Source organism: Centropristis striata, chromosome 2 (genome assembly GCF_030273125.1).
Source record: "Centropristis striata isolate RG_2023a ecotype Rhode Island chromosome 2, C.striata_1.0, whole genome shotgun sequence".
In the NCBI taxonomy this organism is placed as follows: domain Eukaryota; kingdom Metazoa; phylum Chordata; class Actinopteri; order Perciformes; family Serranidae; genus Centropristis; species Centropristis striata.
The window spans coordinates 1,634,952-1,652,487 of NC_081518.1; the positions used below are offsets into that span (position 1 = coordinate 1,634,952).

Genomic DNA, 17,536 nt, shown 5'->3' on the forward strand with positions numbered 1-17,536 from the left:
TTTATACTGTTGTCTTCTGTTGTTCTACTTCAGATCCCACACCTGAATATTCCTGGACCAACATCAATTCATTCTTTTAAACTGTGCACATATATCATTAGAATATTACAACTAAAAAAAACCATCTGCCTCCTGAGTGGAAACTGGAAAATGTTTTTATAGCACCACTTGGTCCAACATAGCCGACTAATGCAAAAAAAGGCACTGAAATTGCATGTCCTTCCCCCTTGACAGCGCAGCTGAATTGACTCGATATGCTCTCCTGTATGCTTACTGAGCAAGTAGCATGAAAATTGACCTTTACTTGCTTTCTAAACAGTGGATTATTCATCTTAATGCTTCAAATTGGCCAGGATGGGCTTTTCTGCTGTTTTAAACTTGTTTGCCTTCTCTCTCACAGTACTGTATTACAGTCTGTTTGCACATTTAGTTTAGTGTGAAAGGAAATCTTTAACAGAATACCCACAAATAAATATGTAAAAGGGTATGATAAAATGGTATAAATAGCACTTTCTGAATCAAAAAGCACTTGTTTTGCCCTTAGAACAGGAACTAGTTTTCTTGTTTTCAGTGTAAAATAAGCACTGGGAGCTTTGTCAACCATACACTCGTGCAAACTTTTATTTCTTTTTGGATTGATTGGTGTCCAAACTTCAGATACTGCTATCAAAAATGTTGTTCCAGTAATTGGTTGAATTCTAAACTCTTCTCCCTCTCTCTATGGGTTAGAACATTATCTCTTTAATGTGCATTAACGGTGTAAATGGCCGACTCCTCATTCATTTTCCCTGACGTAAATATCATCCATCACTGCGCTCATCCAAGCTGCTTCGCTCCAAATGGACAGTAGGAAGAAAAGATGCACAGCCAACTTATAAAGCAGCAGTGACAGAGCAGCGTCTGCAGCCAGACAAACCTTCAGTCGGACCATAAATCTGTCTGAGTCAAACAGGAAGAATGTCCAAGATTGTCACAAAACAAATACTATTTTGTCTCCGAGTGTCGCTATGCAGCAGATCACATCTGGTTAAACAGAGTGGGGCTGTGGGCAAATCTTCCCTCCAGACTTCCTGTCTTTAACCCTTCATAGGACACTCATTGAGATACTTGCAAATTACAAATTTCAACCCTAGAGAATATTGGAGGATACATACGGACCTGGGGGAGAAAAAAGTTTACGAGATTAAAGCGGCAAATCTACGAGAAGATTTATGAGATTTAAAGTGGTGAATCTGCGGGAAAAAAGTTGCAAATTTACTAGATTAAAGTGGCAAATCTATGAGAAAAAATGTACAGATGTATGAGATTTAAAGTGATGAATCTGCGAGAAAAAAGTTGCTTTTTTCTCCCAATTTTCTCTCGTAAATCTGTGACTTTTTTAGCGCAGATTTGCCACTTTAAATCTCTTAAATCTGTGACTTTCTTTCTTGTAGATTTGCCACTTTAATCTAGTAAATTTGCAACAGCCAGAATGTGTCTGACTGTGGACTGTGTAAAAAAAACCATACAGACCCGGGGGAGGGGGGTAATATTTTGAGAAAAAGGTTCACGAGATTAAAGTGGCAAATCTATGAGAAAAAATGCGCAGATTTATGAGATTTAAAGTGGTGAATCTGCATGAAAAAACTCACATATTTACGAGAAAAAATTGGGGACAGATCGCACAGATTTGCCACTTTAAATCTCCTAAATCTGCAACTTTCTTTCTTGTAGATTTGCCACTTTAATCTAGTATATTTGCAACTTTTTTATCTAAGTATTGCCTCCCGCCGGTTTGTATTTCTATTTTTATTCATACTTATTATGCCCTAAAACGCTGTCATAGTCAAGTTCCCCTGGTACAAGTCACTGAAGACTGTTTTCTTGCAGATTTTTTTTCCAAATTTTTAATTTTTACATTGGAGGTCAAGGTCAATAAAGTTAATATTATTATATTATTATCATACTAATTGGTAGCCTGATCTTTGCTGATTAGCTGGAATAAATCCATGTGGTTCTATGACCAAACAGAGAGACATGGGGACCTCATTTAGATATCCACTCAAGTTACCAAATATAGTTCTTCTTCCATTAAAGGGTTAACAAACAGAGCCTTCACTGGATCACAACAAGACACTTTGCTCCATATGTGCTCTGTTCCCCAACACGTATCCTGAGACAGCGGTGCTTCAGGTTTACGTGATAATTCTCCGGAGGTACCGGCTGACACAGACCGAAGACCTGAAGGTGCTTTGTAATCAATGGCAGCTTCCTACCAGCTATTCTAGTGACATCACACTCCACATGGTGTGAGAACTCCTGTCTCTGCTGGTGAGCGGCTACACGGAGGACAAAGGTGTCAACATTTGTGGAGAAACCAAACGAATCCGTAACAATTCCCAATATTATCCATCTGTTAAAAAAGTTCCCTGTAATGTCACACCGACATACACCCTCCCACTCATCCCATCCTGTTTCACCAAACTCATCCATTTCTCTTCATCCTCCCTCCTCTCACCCTCCTCAGGTGCTGTGTAGTGTACTGTCAAGCACAGCGTGAATCAATGACTGGTGCTCACGCCCACAGGTAAAGGTTAGAAAGGTTCACTATTGAATTATTTCTGCACTTCTCTCATTGCTGCCATCTGCCTGGCTGCTTTTAGTTGATGTGGTTGAGGCACTGGAGGGGACTCTTTCTGCTAATGCACTCAAAACATGGCCGCCGCCGCCCCGTGTGTGTGTGTGTGTGTTTGGTGTGTTTGCTTTTTTGTCTGTAAGGACGTTTTCTTCAAATTAAACTAAACATAACCTGCATTCGCACATTAAGCAGCGTGCACACCTGCACTTACGCACACCGTGTTCGCTCCTCTCTCCTATCTATCTATCTATCTATCTATCTATCTATCTATCTATCTATCAGAGAGTGGATAATGAATCACAACATCTGTGCTTTCAGCCATTCTTTGTTTCATCTGCCTTTATTCTAATGGAGCTTTCGGAGAGTGAGGGCAACATGCTGCTGGATAGGGCATCCTTCACTCTCTGCTTTTGTTTTGCTGTCTGCGAGGCCTATCGTCTCTGCTGGACCCGGGGTGAACTCATCCATAGCACAGATCATGCCCTTTGATCCACCAGCTATCTCTGGGGGGCACAAACAGCCTTATTAAAAATGGCTAAATAAAACTTTCCAAGCCTCGACTCGATAGTTGCCAAACTTTACCCCTGCTCCTCCTCTGATGCTGCCTATGGTCAAATTGAGCTGCCTAATTCTGACAGCGAGCAGCATTGTTCACCCGATACCAAAACACAGTTAGAAATAAAGCAATCTACGTGTTTAACAATTTATCGGTTCTACTTCATAGACTACCTGGCATACACTTGCACTACAATCAATATCATAGATGAGAACATGCTGGCTGGAAGATGGTAATGTGTGCCTTCGGCGGAAGTTCAAGTATGGAACGTGGAGGAAATTTATGAAAAAATCAAATATTACAACGACTACATATCGCCAGTAAAGAAACAGGAGGACTGTATCTGCATTGTGTTGCAACTAGGGTTGTCAAAAGTATCAATAGTCAAAAAAGTATCGATACTAAAACGTTGTATCCGGATACGAGACTCATTTTCAGTATAAATATCGATGAAAAGTGTTATTTTCTCTCTTGAAGTCCCAGAATGAAGCAGAGAAAAGTCGACTTATCAAGCTTGCCTAATATTGTGCACAGCATGCAAAATATTGTTCTAATTGTTATTGTTTATTGTATTTATTTATTTTTTGCAGTACCTCAGACCTGAAGCTTGTTATCATAGTTGCAGTTTCTTTTTGCACAACTTGTTTTTCATTATAAATATTTAACCTGTGGTTCTGTTCATTTTTACATGTTGCATTTTTCTTGTTAATAATTCTGGGGTCTTTGTTTTTATCCTTGTTGTATCGAAAAACGTTCGTCAGCTGAACTCTAAAGTTTTGGCTTTTCCAGAAGTTTCCACGTCCAATTTAGTGCATCAACTATTTTTCAGCAAAGGTTCAAATCACCACGAGCAAGTGAAGCAACATGATTTTACATTTTTTGCAGATATTTTTCAAATTTTGCAGTGTGCATTTCAATATTTTTAATGCAATATTTAGTGTTAACTGATTTTTTGTGTGATTTTTGTATTATTTTGTGTGCTTTTATCTCCTTTTTTGTGTTTTTCATGTGCCTTTTGTAATTTTTTTGTGTGTTTTTAATGTGTTTTTTGTATTTTTTGTGGGTCTTTGTTTTTATCCTTGTGGTATCGAAAATGCTATCGAGTATCGAATATTTTCCTGAATATCGGTATCAAGTTGAAAATCTTAATATTGTGACAACCCTAGTTGCAACCACGTGCAAGTTATTTTCCAAACAAGTGCATTGTGCAAAATGTGCCGTGTTTGCATTCTTTGACAAAGACAATCAACCAAAGTGGGTTTGATAAGGAGGGACGGACACAACCGGCTCTTTGTAACTGTAATCACATTAAAAGAGTCAGTGGAGTCGCGTTAGTCACACTTGTAGGGAAGCATTTGTCCACAAAAGAATGTGTTGACGAAATCCTGCATCATATTCTATAATCAGAAAAGTCACTTGCAGCCACTTGGAAATATTTGCAACAAGAAAAGAGCCGAATCACATATTTCCCCTATCAAACACATCTCATATAAATCAGTCATTAAATAGGCCCCTTCATATTAAATTGACTTGTTTCTCCTTCTCCTCATGTACCTGTATGGCAGTGACATGACTGCTGCTATAATTAAACCCATCACAACCATTATGTCTTTGTCACCTAATCTATTCTCTCCTCCGCTGCCCGTGTCTGTCAGTAACCACAGACTTCCCGCCCTCGGCTCTGACTGACAGCCCCTGTGGAGGCTGTGGTCACTCTGTGTGAGTGACATGAGGGGCAGCAGGGCTACTGCATTACCTCCTTCCTCCTCCTCCTCCTCCTCCTCATCCTCCTCACGCAGCACCTCACACCAACGATCGCCACCTCTGCTCCAATATCCAGCAGCAAAGCCTCCGGGCCCGAAAATAGAACTCATTAACACGTTTAGTAAGTACAAATGAGATGACTGTCTCCTGATGGACTGTCTATCTTTTGGATCAGCTTTCAAGGAGAGTGTCTGGTAATGACAAGAGAGAGGGAAACCAATATTATAATGTGCTGCCAGTCTGCTCTGAAAATGGGCTTGATGACAGGGAGAGCCTCTCGCACCCACGCACGGCCCGCGTCTCACAGTGGACACCTATGTGCCGGCTCATTTATGTTATGGGCCTGCGAGCTTGCAAAATAAAATCTGGCGCATATTTACACCCACGTGACATAACTGACAGTGGAATCACACAAGGGGCAGAAAACATGCAGGGCACACTAGGGCTGTCACTAAAATGTTCAACTCCATACCGAAAATAGGAAAATATTCAATGCTCGATACCATTTTCGATGCCACGAGGATAAAAACAAAGACCCCAAAAGGTTAAATATTTATAATAAAAAACAGAAAGTGCAACTATGATAACAAGCTTCAGGTCTGAGGTAGTGCAAGAAATAAATAAGTGAAGAAACAGGAGGACTGTATCTGCATTGTGTTGCAACTAGGGTTGTCAAAAGTATCGATACTCAAAAAAGTATCGATACTAAAACGTTGTATGCGGATATGAGACTCATTTTCAGTATAAGTATCGATGAAAAGTGTTATTTTCTCTCTTGAAGTCCCAGAATGAAACAGAGAAAAGTCGACTTATCAAGCTTGCCTAATATTGTGCACAGCATGCAAAATATTGTTCTAATTGTTATTGTTTATTGTATTTATTTATTTTTTGCACTACCTCAGACCTGAAGCTTGTTATCATAGTTGCAGTTTCTGTTTTTTATTATAAATATTTAACCTGTGATACCGATACTCCGGAAAATATTCGATACTCAATACCATTTTCTATACCACGAGGATAAAAACAAAGACCCCAAAAGGTTAAATATTTATGATAAAAAACAGAAACTGCAACTATGATAACAAGCTTCAGGTCTGAGGTAGTGCAAAAAATAAATAAATACAATAAACAATAACAATGAGAACAATATTTTGAGGTTGTATGCTGTGCACAATATAAGGCAAGCTTGATAAAAAAAATAACAATAACTTAATTGAAGTGTTCCTTCCTTGGCTATGCTTTACACACATAACTATAAACTAAATGACACTAGCCGAACCAGTTAACATGAACATTACACTGTTGAAATGCTGTATTCTCAGTTGTTTGTCTGTTTGGTTGAGAGAAAATAACACTTTTCAGTCTCCAACATTGATGTAAACTTAATAACTCTATGCTTATGTATACTGATACTGTGTCGATACTTTTGAAAATGAGTAATGTTTTAGTATCGATACTTTTTTGAGTATCAATACTTTTGACAACCCTAATTTCCAACGAGGAGTGACCAAAATATATATAAATAAAGAACATGCAGGGCACACACAAGTTGAACTCAGCATGAGTAAACAATCCCAAAACGCTGCAGTAAAAAAAGCTTCACGTCCTGATTTTTAGAGGCTGTTGCTGTTGCTGTTTTAGCATGACTCAATTTGTCCTCATTGGATTTATCACTTTTCTTTCCTTCCCTATATAAACGCTCATATTTGACATTTATGGTGCCCCTGTTCTCCTCTAAGCCAGATCTATTGGACATGCTGGCACAACCAGGACTCAGACTGGACCCGCCTCCCGGCCCGGGGGCAGAGAGAGCCAGTATTTACAGAACGTGGGTTCAGTCAGGGTAGTAAAAAATCTGGACAGAAGACATTTTTATTCACAGCCCATCCCAGAATAACGTGGTGGCTTTCTGGTCAATTTGCTATTACAGGATGAGCCAGCAGAGGAATTCATAGCGAGCTGGTCCATGATCGGGGGGGGGGCGCGGGGGGAAGAAAGAAAAGACTTGCTTGTGTTAGTTAGAGCAGCAGGGTCATATGAATGCTGATACACACAAGTGGAAAATCTATAAAGCCATCATTTTGGCTTTTTAATAAACGTCTAGTCTTTTGTAATATTTTCAAAATGAAAAGTAATGTATTTATGAATTTCCTGGCACGTTCTGCGGACAGCAAACAATTTCCTATGCTGCCTGGATGCCCTTCGGACAGGGATTAGAAGGCAGGCGACTGACGGAGGCCTGACTGAGCTGCGGGCCCTCTGGGGCCCTACTCATCCAGGCCTGCACAGTCCTCATCCTCATATCCACTCTGCATCACCAGGGCAATAACAGCCTTTATTAAAAGCGCATTGCAGCAGTGTCTGTCTATACAACTTACTCTCAGATTGGCCATAATGTGGCATGTAGAAAGGGTCTGGTGGTTAGGGGCTACAATATCCTGTTTCTGGAAAGGTTTACTTTGCATTTTAACAAGCATGAATAAAGGAGGACATTCCAGAAATGGCTACCGTCTGTTGGGCTCTTGCCCGTGGGGAGCAGAAAGCTCAGACTCTGGCCCTTGCATGCCATGAGAGCGTGGCCTGGCTCACCTCTGAGTCTACCTGGCTTTAGCAGCTTTAGCTTAGCCAGTGGACATGCAGATAGCAGGGGATGATAGCGGATGATAGCAGCGGGGAGCAGAGCCCTGATAATATGCTGCAGGAGAGTGGTTAGAAGCAGAAGATAAGAAAAAAATGAAGATGAAGGCATGTTTCAATATAATGCATATTAGATATCAGTAGCAGCGACTTGATCTTATGAGTGACTTTGCTCTACTTGCATTATTAGTGCATTTTGTCTGTGTCACAGCCCATTTTCGAGCTTTTTCAAAACATCTCAAGAATAATGCATGAGGCAGGGAGGAGGAGGGGAAGTGGGGAAGGAAGAAAAATGCCTCTGTTGTCAGGACAGGCCTTACTATTAGGTGTGTGACCCTGAAAGTGCACCCCTTTTAGCGAAACAAGCCATGGATCTCATTTTGGATCCCACTATTATGCAGTCATTTGTATGCATCCTTTCGTCTCATTTCCATTTAATAATGCACACGGCTCCCCTGCCCAGTTTCTCAAACTGGTCATTAAAAGTAACGCTGATCTAAACTGGAGGCTTAAGTTCCACTTACAAGCTCTCACAGTCAGTGTGGCACATGAAACAAGTGCAGAGTCAAAGTGAGATGACCCCCTCCCCAAAAAGCAGCCTTCGCCCTTCAATACCCAGGCCTGTGTGCATGTGTGTCCACAGCCGGGAGACAATGAGTGGTGGCTGCCCAGGCGGCCCGGCCCCAGCCTGCTCCTTCCCAGCCTCCTCCACTCACAGACAGGGATTTCCTCCTGCGATGAGAGCCAAGCCGTCACAGCCCAGCGATCAAGGGCCTGCCATCTGTGACTGAGGCAGATTTACAGCAGGAGCTAATCCACACTGTCAGCCACGTTTGTTCTCCATCTCTGCCTCTTCCCTTTGCACATACAGGAAAACGCACGCACGAAAAATATTCTACCCTTATAAAATGTTCTCTCCTGCATCTCTGTCTCTGATTCTTTCTTTCCTTTCTCTCTCTCATATGCACACACACACATAACAAAGCAAACATTTCCTGCAGAAGGGCATCCAACCTTCAGTGCAATTTAGCTTTGCCCTTTATAAAAGGCATGATCTCATTCTGTTCTATGCTCAAAAAATAACATTAGTCGATTAAATGTTAAGAAATGAGAAACCTCAATGTGTCATTGAGTTATATGCCCTGGTGAGCATCCTTCATATGAAACAGGGTCATCACACACTCACATGCTAGCTCCCCAAACTTCTTCCTCCTTATTCTCTCTTATTCTCCATATATAGATCCCTCACACACACATACATCCTGACGCTTTACGTCGTCAGCAGTCACCATTAACCCCGACACTTGACATCAATATGACACCAGCTTGTACCTTTTCTCTGCAACCACTAAACCTAAAATATATTTTGTCCTGATGCTGTCAAACCAGCTGTCCTCACAAGTGAATGCTTCATAGGAGCCTTAACGTTCCCCTCTCCCCTCCTCTGTCACATACATGTCTCTCTCTCTCTTTTCTGTGTCTATCTGCTACCTGGTAATGAGCTGCTATCCTTAAAACACAGCTAACACTACTGCAGACACTGCAAGACACTGGTTCAAGCCAGTGATCCCTGGCTGTGGGGCTGGGGTCCCTCTGTGGCCCCCTTTGTCTCCCCCACAGATAAAGGGTTAAAGAAGACAAATGGAGGCGGGGCCACGGTGCAATATGTCGAAGCAGCACATTTTCAGTATGAGCAAGAATTAAAACAATGCAAGCCTTTTATGCCTGTGTTAGTCTAATTGGAAAGATTTCTGCTGCCCTTGCTCTCCTCGGACACCCAGCCCAGAGGAGATATGTGCCACCGAATCCCTGCAGTCTGCAGCATCCTCATAAAGGGGCATTAATATGCAATGTTGTTAAGTGTAAAACACTCCAAATCATGCACAAGCTAACCTAATTCCATTCCATGCATTCATAGAAAGGCATCAGTTGACTTAAAAGACAAAAATAGAGCAATTCTGGGGATCTTTTTCTTACTATGTCTGCATGTAATGTCACGTGTTTGGGAGTTTTTTGGGGCTTCAAATGTTTTAGAAAAAAAAAATCCTATGCAGGCTACAAGCCCCAGCACCTAACGCCAGCAGAGAACCAGCACTCGCAGGATCACAGAACAGCAGCAGGCGAGGGAATTACTGTCTAGGTGACCCAGAAATCCAGGGGCAACTTTGTTTTAACAAGCCGGGGAACGTTCCACCACTTTAGCAACTATGCCTCAACCACAAAAAAGAGCCCCGTGCCACAGAAGAGCTAGCGAGGAGGAAATTAAATATTACACTGGGAGGGAATGGTTCAGCCCTATGAGGGGCTGGGAGGTGGACCGGCCCAGCTGAGCCTGGTGGAACAAGGCATCTGGGGTGTGAAACGGTAGAAGTGAGAGGTGTGGAGTCAGCACTTTTAGAGTTAATGATTACAGGCGAAGCTATGATCATTATTGAAGTAATTTGATCAAGATGCCATTCTTTTTTTTTGTTTTATTCCTACACACAACGAAGCAAATGGAGTGGAGGTAGTTGTGGATTGAAAACAATGACTAAGATGTGAATAATAACAGGCCATAATCACTGATCTCTTGTTTATGTGCTCATCTGTCTGCAGCTTGTTGTAAAAGAGCAAATTGAAGGCTTATAGTTAGCAAAACAAAACAAAAAAGCCTTTTACACTTTGTTAGATACTAGTAGTCTGCTCGAGTAAGTGAGGGTTATTGTAATTTGATGAAGCTCTGCAGGGGAGTAACCGCTGACTACGTGTGTGTGTGTGTGTGTGTGTGTGTGTGTGTGTGTGTAATGATACTACCCACACACAGCCCCTCTGCAGGAGCCCATTACCTAACCTAAAGCTCACATCCCTCACCCTGGCACAAACACGGGCATCTAGCACATCAAAGGTTAAAAGAAAGAAAAAAAAAACGGATTGATAAACGCAACATGTGCTGCAAAAAAAAAGAAAGAGAGACGCACATTTATTTTGCAAACAGCACAACAACTCCCCTGTCTGAACACACACACACACACACACACACAAAAAGTAAATTCCCAACCCCCAACCCTTTTAACCCAAATGGCCCTTCCTCTTGCCTTTGCATGTTCGCCTGTCCACTGTACTGTAGTCATTAACATATTTGGAGTGCAGCAAGCAGAAAGCTTAATTGTCCCTAATTGCTCAGCTAAATATGTTCTCTAATGATTTGCTTCAGATCTGTGACTGCCTTTTGCGCAATTTCCCGGCCGCTGGCTTCATTATCCCTTCCTCCTTGGAACAAAGCATCTTCACAGGCTGGCCTTTCCCCCCCTGCATAACACAGACAGCCAGTATGTGTGCGAGGGAAGTAATGGTTCCCTCTTGGAGGGACACACAATAGAGCCCCTTTGTCAGGGCATAGGAGTTAAAGTGATTGGAAAACCAAATCTGTGCTAAGAAAGAGTGTTAATTGACCACAGCTCATTCTTCCTAATCAGTCCATAATAAATGAGCAGCCGAGGCACTTTGTTTCACTCGTGCTACTGTTGTTTTGTGGCGTTCTTGTTGTTGTTGCAGCTGCTTTCGTTGCTGCTGCTGCTGTTGCTGCTTGTTGCTCCTCCTCCTCTGGCCCTAATGCTCTGTCTCAATATGTCTTTGATGGCTGAAGAGGACAGCTCCCATTAACAGGGATCTCTGCTTTTACTGCTGACGGCAGGAATATTTTATGCAAATGAAATGGACCTAAAATGATATCAATGTCAAAAAGACGTTTGAAAAATAAAGTTGTTCAAATCAGATTAAGAGGCATAGCTCCCAGGAATGCTGTTTATCATTTTTTATTTATTTTTATCTCTGAATGGAAGCCCCTCTCCTCTATTTAGCTACACGCTTTGGATAAAAGCGTGTAGCTTAATGACTAAATGTAAATGTAAATGTACACTTTCACTCAGCTCTGTCAATGTGCAACCTGGTCTCACAGAAATCCGTGAAATAGCCACGGAATCACTCAAATTTCCGTGAAACTGACACGGATTTCGCTACAATGCAAGTTAATAACAGCCCAATGTGAAAGTCTTCCTTCTATGTGGTTCATTTCTGCCTCCATCTAATAATAATAATGTACACTTTCACTCAGCTCTGTCAATGTGCAACATGGTCTCACAGAAATCTGTGAAATAGCCACAGATTTGCTGAACTCAAAATCCGTGGAATAGCCACGGAATCGATCAAATCTCCGTGAAACTGACACGGATTTCGCTACAATGCTAGTTAATAACAGCCCAGTGTGAAAGTCTTCCTTCTATGTGGTTCATTTCTGCCTCCATCTAATAATAACAATGTACACTTCTGTATTTCGAGTACAGCTGCATAACAAAAAAGCCCACTTCTACGGGGAGCTAAATGTGAAAAAAGAAGTTTGTGATGGCAAATTTGGACAACTCAGGCGTGTAGAGCGTCTCCGAGGAGCGCGAGGATGATGTGTGTTTATGTGGACAACAGACAACAGAGCAGCGAACAAGAAGATAGATCAAGAGAGAAGAGAAACAAAGGCAGAACGCACATAAAGAGATAGTGAGAAAAGGGCCAGAGGGCTGGTGCTGACCTGTATCTGAAGAGGAGCATTTGCGGATGGTGAAGATGGAGCTGAGGTCCTCCTCCTCCTCCGGCAGGCCCTTCTGCAGGCGCTGCAGCTTCCTGAGGCTCTCGCTGCGCTGGTGCTTCATGGAGCGCACATGCTGGATCAGGTTGAGCTTGGCCTTGGTCGAGTAGTTACACAGCACACAGTGGTAGTAGCAGGCATCACCCTCCACCGCGTTCTCGTGCTGCTGCAGGTGCTGTGGGAGGGAATGGAAAGAGAGAGGAAGAGGAAGAGAGAGAGAGAGAGAAAGAGGTTATTGTAGATGGCAGATAGCTGGCCAGGCACCACCGACTCACTTTCACTCAAACAGTTGGCAAATGAACAAATCAATTCCCAATCACAGCCCTGTTGTTTAACATCCAGACCTCTTCCACTTCAGGACAACTGTTTGGACTGCGCACTTTGTCTGCGTGAGTGTCTGTATCAGCGGGCTAACAGGACAGGAGAGGCCTGGGAGCCACGCAAATCTCAGGGGCCCCCGAGGGCGGGAAAAAGGAATCGCATCAGCCACCCTTCAGAAGCCGTTGGGTCTGCAGCCTCGCAGACGGAAGGCAGCATTGATCCCCTTCACTCAACACAAGCCTCCCGTCTCTGAAAAGGAAACTCCAAACATCTGCTTGTTTCACGCATGGGATACTAAATATTGATCACGGCGAGTTAAATCCTTCGCTCTCTCTCGTAAGAGAAAGAGAGGCAAAGTGAGGCGGGAGGGGGGGTTTTAGTACACTCGGAGAGAAAACTAGAACATTCCACAACAGGAGGAGAACCTTGAGAGGACGGCTGGTATTGACCTATCAACCAGTGGCGGTTCTACACAGGGGCCTCCAGGGGCCACTGCCCCTGTGAAGAAGCCCTTGGCCCCTGCTGTGGCCCCTGTGTCAAATTAATAATAAAATGATCAATTTATAACAAACAAACAGACTCAAGAACAGCTGCAGTATGAACTGATCTTCCCTCTTGTGCAATACCTCCAAACAAGTGCAATATCTCACATGTATATGGACCATATTTATTATTTTTCACTACTGCAATTCAAAGTGTGCACCTTATGTCTGTTTGTATATTATTTGTATATTATTATTATTAGTTCTGAGACATTGTCTCTCGCACTGACTTGATGGTGTTTATTAATCTCATTGTACCCAGGTACAGTGACAATAAAAGTGATTCTGATTCTGATTCTGATTATAACAATGAACGACGGAACAATTCTTACCTCTTTTTTGTTCAAACAATATCTCATTGTACACAAAAGGAACCCACAATGTGTCCATTGTATAATAGTTTAATAGTGCAATGAAAGCTAAATATAAAGATCATTCTCACTGTACTGCACTTTCAAAATAAAAAAAGTTTCACAAAAATTAGAAATGTCATTGTCGTACAAAAATAACTGTTAATGTCTGTAAGTCTCAGTGTTTCAATCAATGTAGTTCTTCCAAATATGAGAATTTTAGCTAAAATAAAGGTTTTGAATGCTTAAATATCATTTTTGACGATTTTTAATGTGCCCCTCTGAATAAACACTGGCCCCTGCTTTGCCCCCCACAGTAAAACTGGTCTAGAACCGCCACTGCCTATCAACCCCAGCACTTCCTCCCAGACTCAACAGCAGGCCGCGTCCAGATTCGAGCCCACCCTCCGCACTGTCACAACATGCCCAAAGCCCCGTAGTGACACCATACCACTGGTCACAGCACAGAGCTGCAGTCTAATTACCTCCTGCATGGCTCAATCAATGATGCAAGGCCAACACAATATGTCTGGGCCTGGTGTGAGCTACAGAGGTATTGACCACCGTCCTAAAGCATCACACTGATTGTTTCTGCATGTTTACAATGAAAGGCCCTCACCCCGTACGGCCTCTGGTGGCACGCCTGTCATGTGCCGATCCTAATATCACATCCTGGAGTTTCTGCAGCTGAGATCAATGTCAATCACCAAAAGTTTTTCTCTTTTTACTTTAATCTTCTTGTCCTCTGTGAGGCACGCTGAGAGGACAAAAACCTACTGTATATTGATAGTTCATGTCAAAAAAGAAAAAATATTTTGGTGATGCTTTAAAAGCTTTTAATATATAAGTATATATATATATATATGTAATTAAATATTATTGGATGCTTTAACCCTCTATGGTACGCATTATGATGCCAGTTAGAAAAAAACAAACATTTTTGGAGTGTTTTTTTGTCTTAAAATAGACTAAATAAACATAATCTGAAGAAATAATCTGAAAAAATATTTTTTTTGTGGAAGTTTTTGGGGTTTAATACATCCATGTAAAGTAAATATTATTGGATGCTTTAACCCTCTATGGTACACATTATGATGCCAGTTTTTTTGTTTTAAAATAGACTAAATAAACATAATCTGAAGAAATAAGTATTTATTTTTGGGTTTGTTGCACGTATGCAACATTGTACCATAACGGTGCACAAGTGAAAAAGAAAGTTTGTAAAATGAATTTTAACATAATTTATCTAATAAACAAGTGTAAATGATTCAGTAGCATCAACAAATTTAAAAACATTATGAAAGGAACTTTTTTTAACCGGTTTCTTGTCTGAATGTTGCCTGTACTAAACATTGTACCATTTATTACATGTTTACTCTCCTATTAGTAGGAATATATATATATTTTTTCCTTATGGAAAAGGGCCAGGAAATGATGTTTTGAGTGATTTTTCTGTGACGCAAAATGGCAAAGCTGTTTCCTTTGGAAAAGTCTGCAAAATAGGGTTCCAATATGGCCGCCTGGAGGTCATGTGACAAATTAAAGCAGTGCTATTGGTTCCCTATACTCTCCCCTCTTTTTTAAAGTATTGCATCACTCAAAAACATGCATTGTAGAAATTTTACGCGCCGAAAATGGGGCAACACCGTACCATAGAGGGTTAATAGAAAAAATAATTAATAACATCTTCTATTCATGCACTGATGAATATTTTACGCCGTCACCATCTACTTCAGGTAAAACACTGACTATGGATAAGTAACTCATAGAAACTATCCCTTACAAGAGTATAAATCTCCCTGTATTCATTTACCTTTTGCATCAGGCTAAAAAAACTTAGATAAAGGTTCAGAAAAATGACTCATTCGTCAAGAAGGAACTGAACTATCTGTTCCTGCACTGGAGGCCTGTTTGTCTGGCTGGAAAACGTAAAAGCAATGGAAACATTAGACATTTAACCGCATTACATCTAAATCAGGTGTTGACAGGCTGGTGAAAAAAAGTCATAACAATATTATGCTTCCCCTAAAATGCTCTTGTCCCTTTCTCCTAATGTTTAATTTTCTGGCAATATTGTAATATTGCTATGGGGTTTTCTGAGCTATTGTGTTTCATTCTCTTTGGTTTCATATTTCTCACTTCTACACCTAAAATGTGCATTAAGACACCGCTTCCAGGAAAAGGAATAGGAGTTTTTTTTTCCTCTCTCCTTTTTGTGAGCCCCACAGCTCGGTGTAATAGAGTTATTAGGTGATTGTAAAAGGCTCTATGTCTCTGTGTGCTCTCCTTTCTCGCCTCGTTTTAAGCCATCCATGATGTCATGAATAGGTGTTGCTGGATATTGTGGGAGCCCTCCTCCTTCTTCTCCTTTTCCTCCGTGCACAAATATTGCATCAGAACCAAGGTAGAGAGAAACCTGAGAGACAGATTCAGTTATAGATAACACCAAATCCATCATGCGGCCCGCTTTTACTCATAGCAGATGTCTCGAATTAAAAAAAAAAGAGGGTTCTTGCCGCAAATGACTCAAGGCTCCAAAAATGTACAAGAAGACAAGTTTGAAAAAAAAAATGACAGCACCTGACCGAAACTTCAAAGCTAGTCTCAGGAGGTAGAAAAAAAAAACCCTGGGAGTTTTATAGTTTCCCATAAAAAGCACAGGGTTTATATAGGAGTGAACCTGAGACCGCCTGCCCCTGAATCGGCCATAATTCACTATAAACCTGACCGGCCAGGAAGATGGCCTGAACAGAGCTGAAATGTGCTTGTAGCTCCGTCTACAATGTCAAACGGTTACACCTGTAAACCAGCACTTTCACCATCTCTGCACCGGCCGTGACCCAACACAGGCTGGGACGCTTTAGAGTCAGTCAGAGAGGGAAGAGATCAAACCAGAGAGTGATCAGAGAGCTGGCCTCAGCTCATTTAGTACTCCACAGAGGACTGGAGCAAAAAGATCCCATAATAATTATAAAAATAATGCATTTTATTTGTGAAGCGCTTTTAGTAAAGTAATCTCAAAGTGCTACAGGAACCAGAAACAAAATAAACAAAAGACTAAGAGAAAAATCAGACATGTTAAAATCAGCAGAAGATAAAAAAGACACAGGTAATAAAGTAGATTAACCCTCTGGAGTCCTGCTGTCAGCTTTTCTCTACAGTTTTGGCTTTTCCACAAGTTTCGAAGTCCAATTTAATGCATCAACCCTTTTTTTAGCAAGTGTATTAAGATGATTTTATGGTTTTTTTGCAGAGATTCTTCTAATTTAGCTTTGTGCATTTAGCATTTGTAATGCAATCTTATGTGTTTACTGTTTTTTTGTTGTTTTTTGTAATTTCTTTGTGTTTTGTATGTGTTTTTTTGTAATTTTTGTGTGTTTTTTTGTATTTTTATTATGTTTTTGGTGTGTTTTTTTTTGTAATTTTATGTGTGTTTTTGGTTTGTTTTTCATGTTTTATGTGTTTTTTGTATTTTTTTTTGTGTTTTTGAGTTCAAAATGTTGATCCTGTAAGTCAAAATGAAAATAATAATAATCAGGTCATATAGGTGAGGTTGTGCTGAAAACAATGATACCAACACGTCATGGTAAAGATTTTTAAGTGGCAAAATAGCCCCAAATCCAAAGGGTTAAGAAATGTGAATGCTTAGACTTCTATGGTTGAAAGAAAACAGCTAAAGGAGGAGATTAATAATAAAAACATCTAGGGACAACCTAAAGATGGCTGCCTGAACTAAAAAGTGTCTACAGGACAACAGGAGAGTAAAAAAACCCTCCAACTCCATCTAACATGGATTCTCACTGGATTCCATAGGAATTATCCATAGGATTAGCTAGGAGTATAAATACAGTATGGACACAGTACACTAGTAGTCTTTCACACACACATGCATGCATGCATACACACTTACTTTGAACGTGAAACATAATAATGCATTAGACAGGGCCTATGCCTGTTTCCTATGAACCTGCAATGAAGCCCCTGGTTGATAAATCACCTCCAACTGGAGTGCAGGAATTTGGCGGCTTAATGAAAAAGTCATGTTGAGCCGGGAGGAGCTGCTCGGCCCGGCTCGGGGGCTTCTAAGCGCCCTATCGAGGCCCCAACAGGAGGGGAGCTGTGGAGCATAAT

At 41.2% G+C, this 17,536-nt stretch overlaps 1 protein-coding gene across 1 annotated transcript in view; it reads right to left on the minus strand.

Moving 5' to 3' along the window:
* Positions 1–17,536, minus strand: part of zfhx3b (zinc finger homeobox 3b) — a 189,133-nt gene that overhangs the window by 71,679 nt on the left and 99,918 nt on the right. Inside the window, exon 5 of the mRNA XM_059345493.1 lies at positions 12,136–12,367. Within this exon, the coding sequence (XP_059201476.1) occupies positions 12,136–12,367 (232 nt within the window). The remainder of the gene's footprint in view (positions 1–12,135; positions 12,368–17,536) is intronic.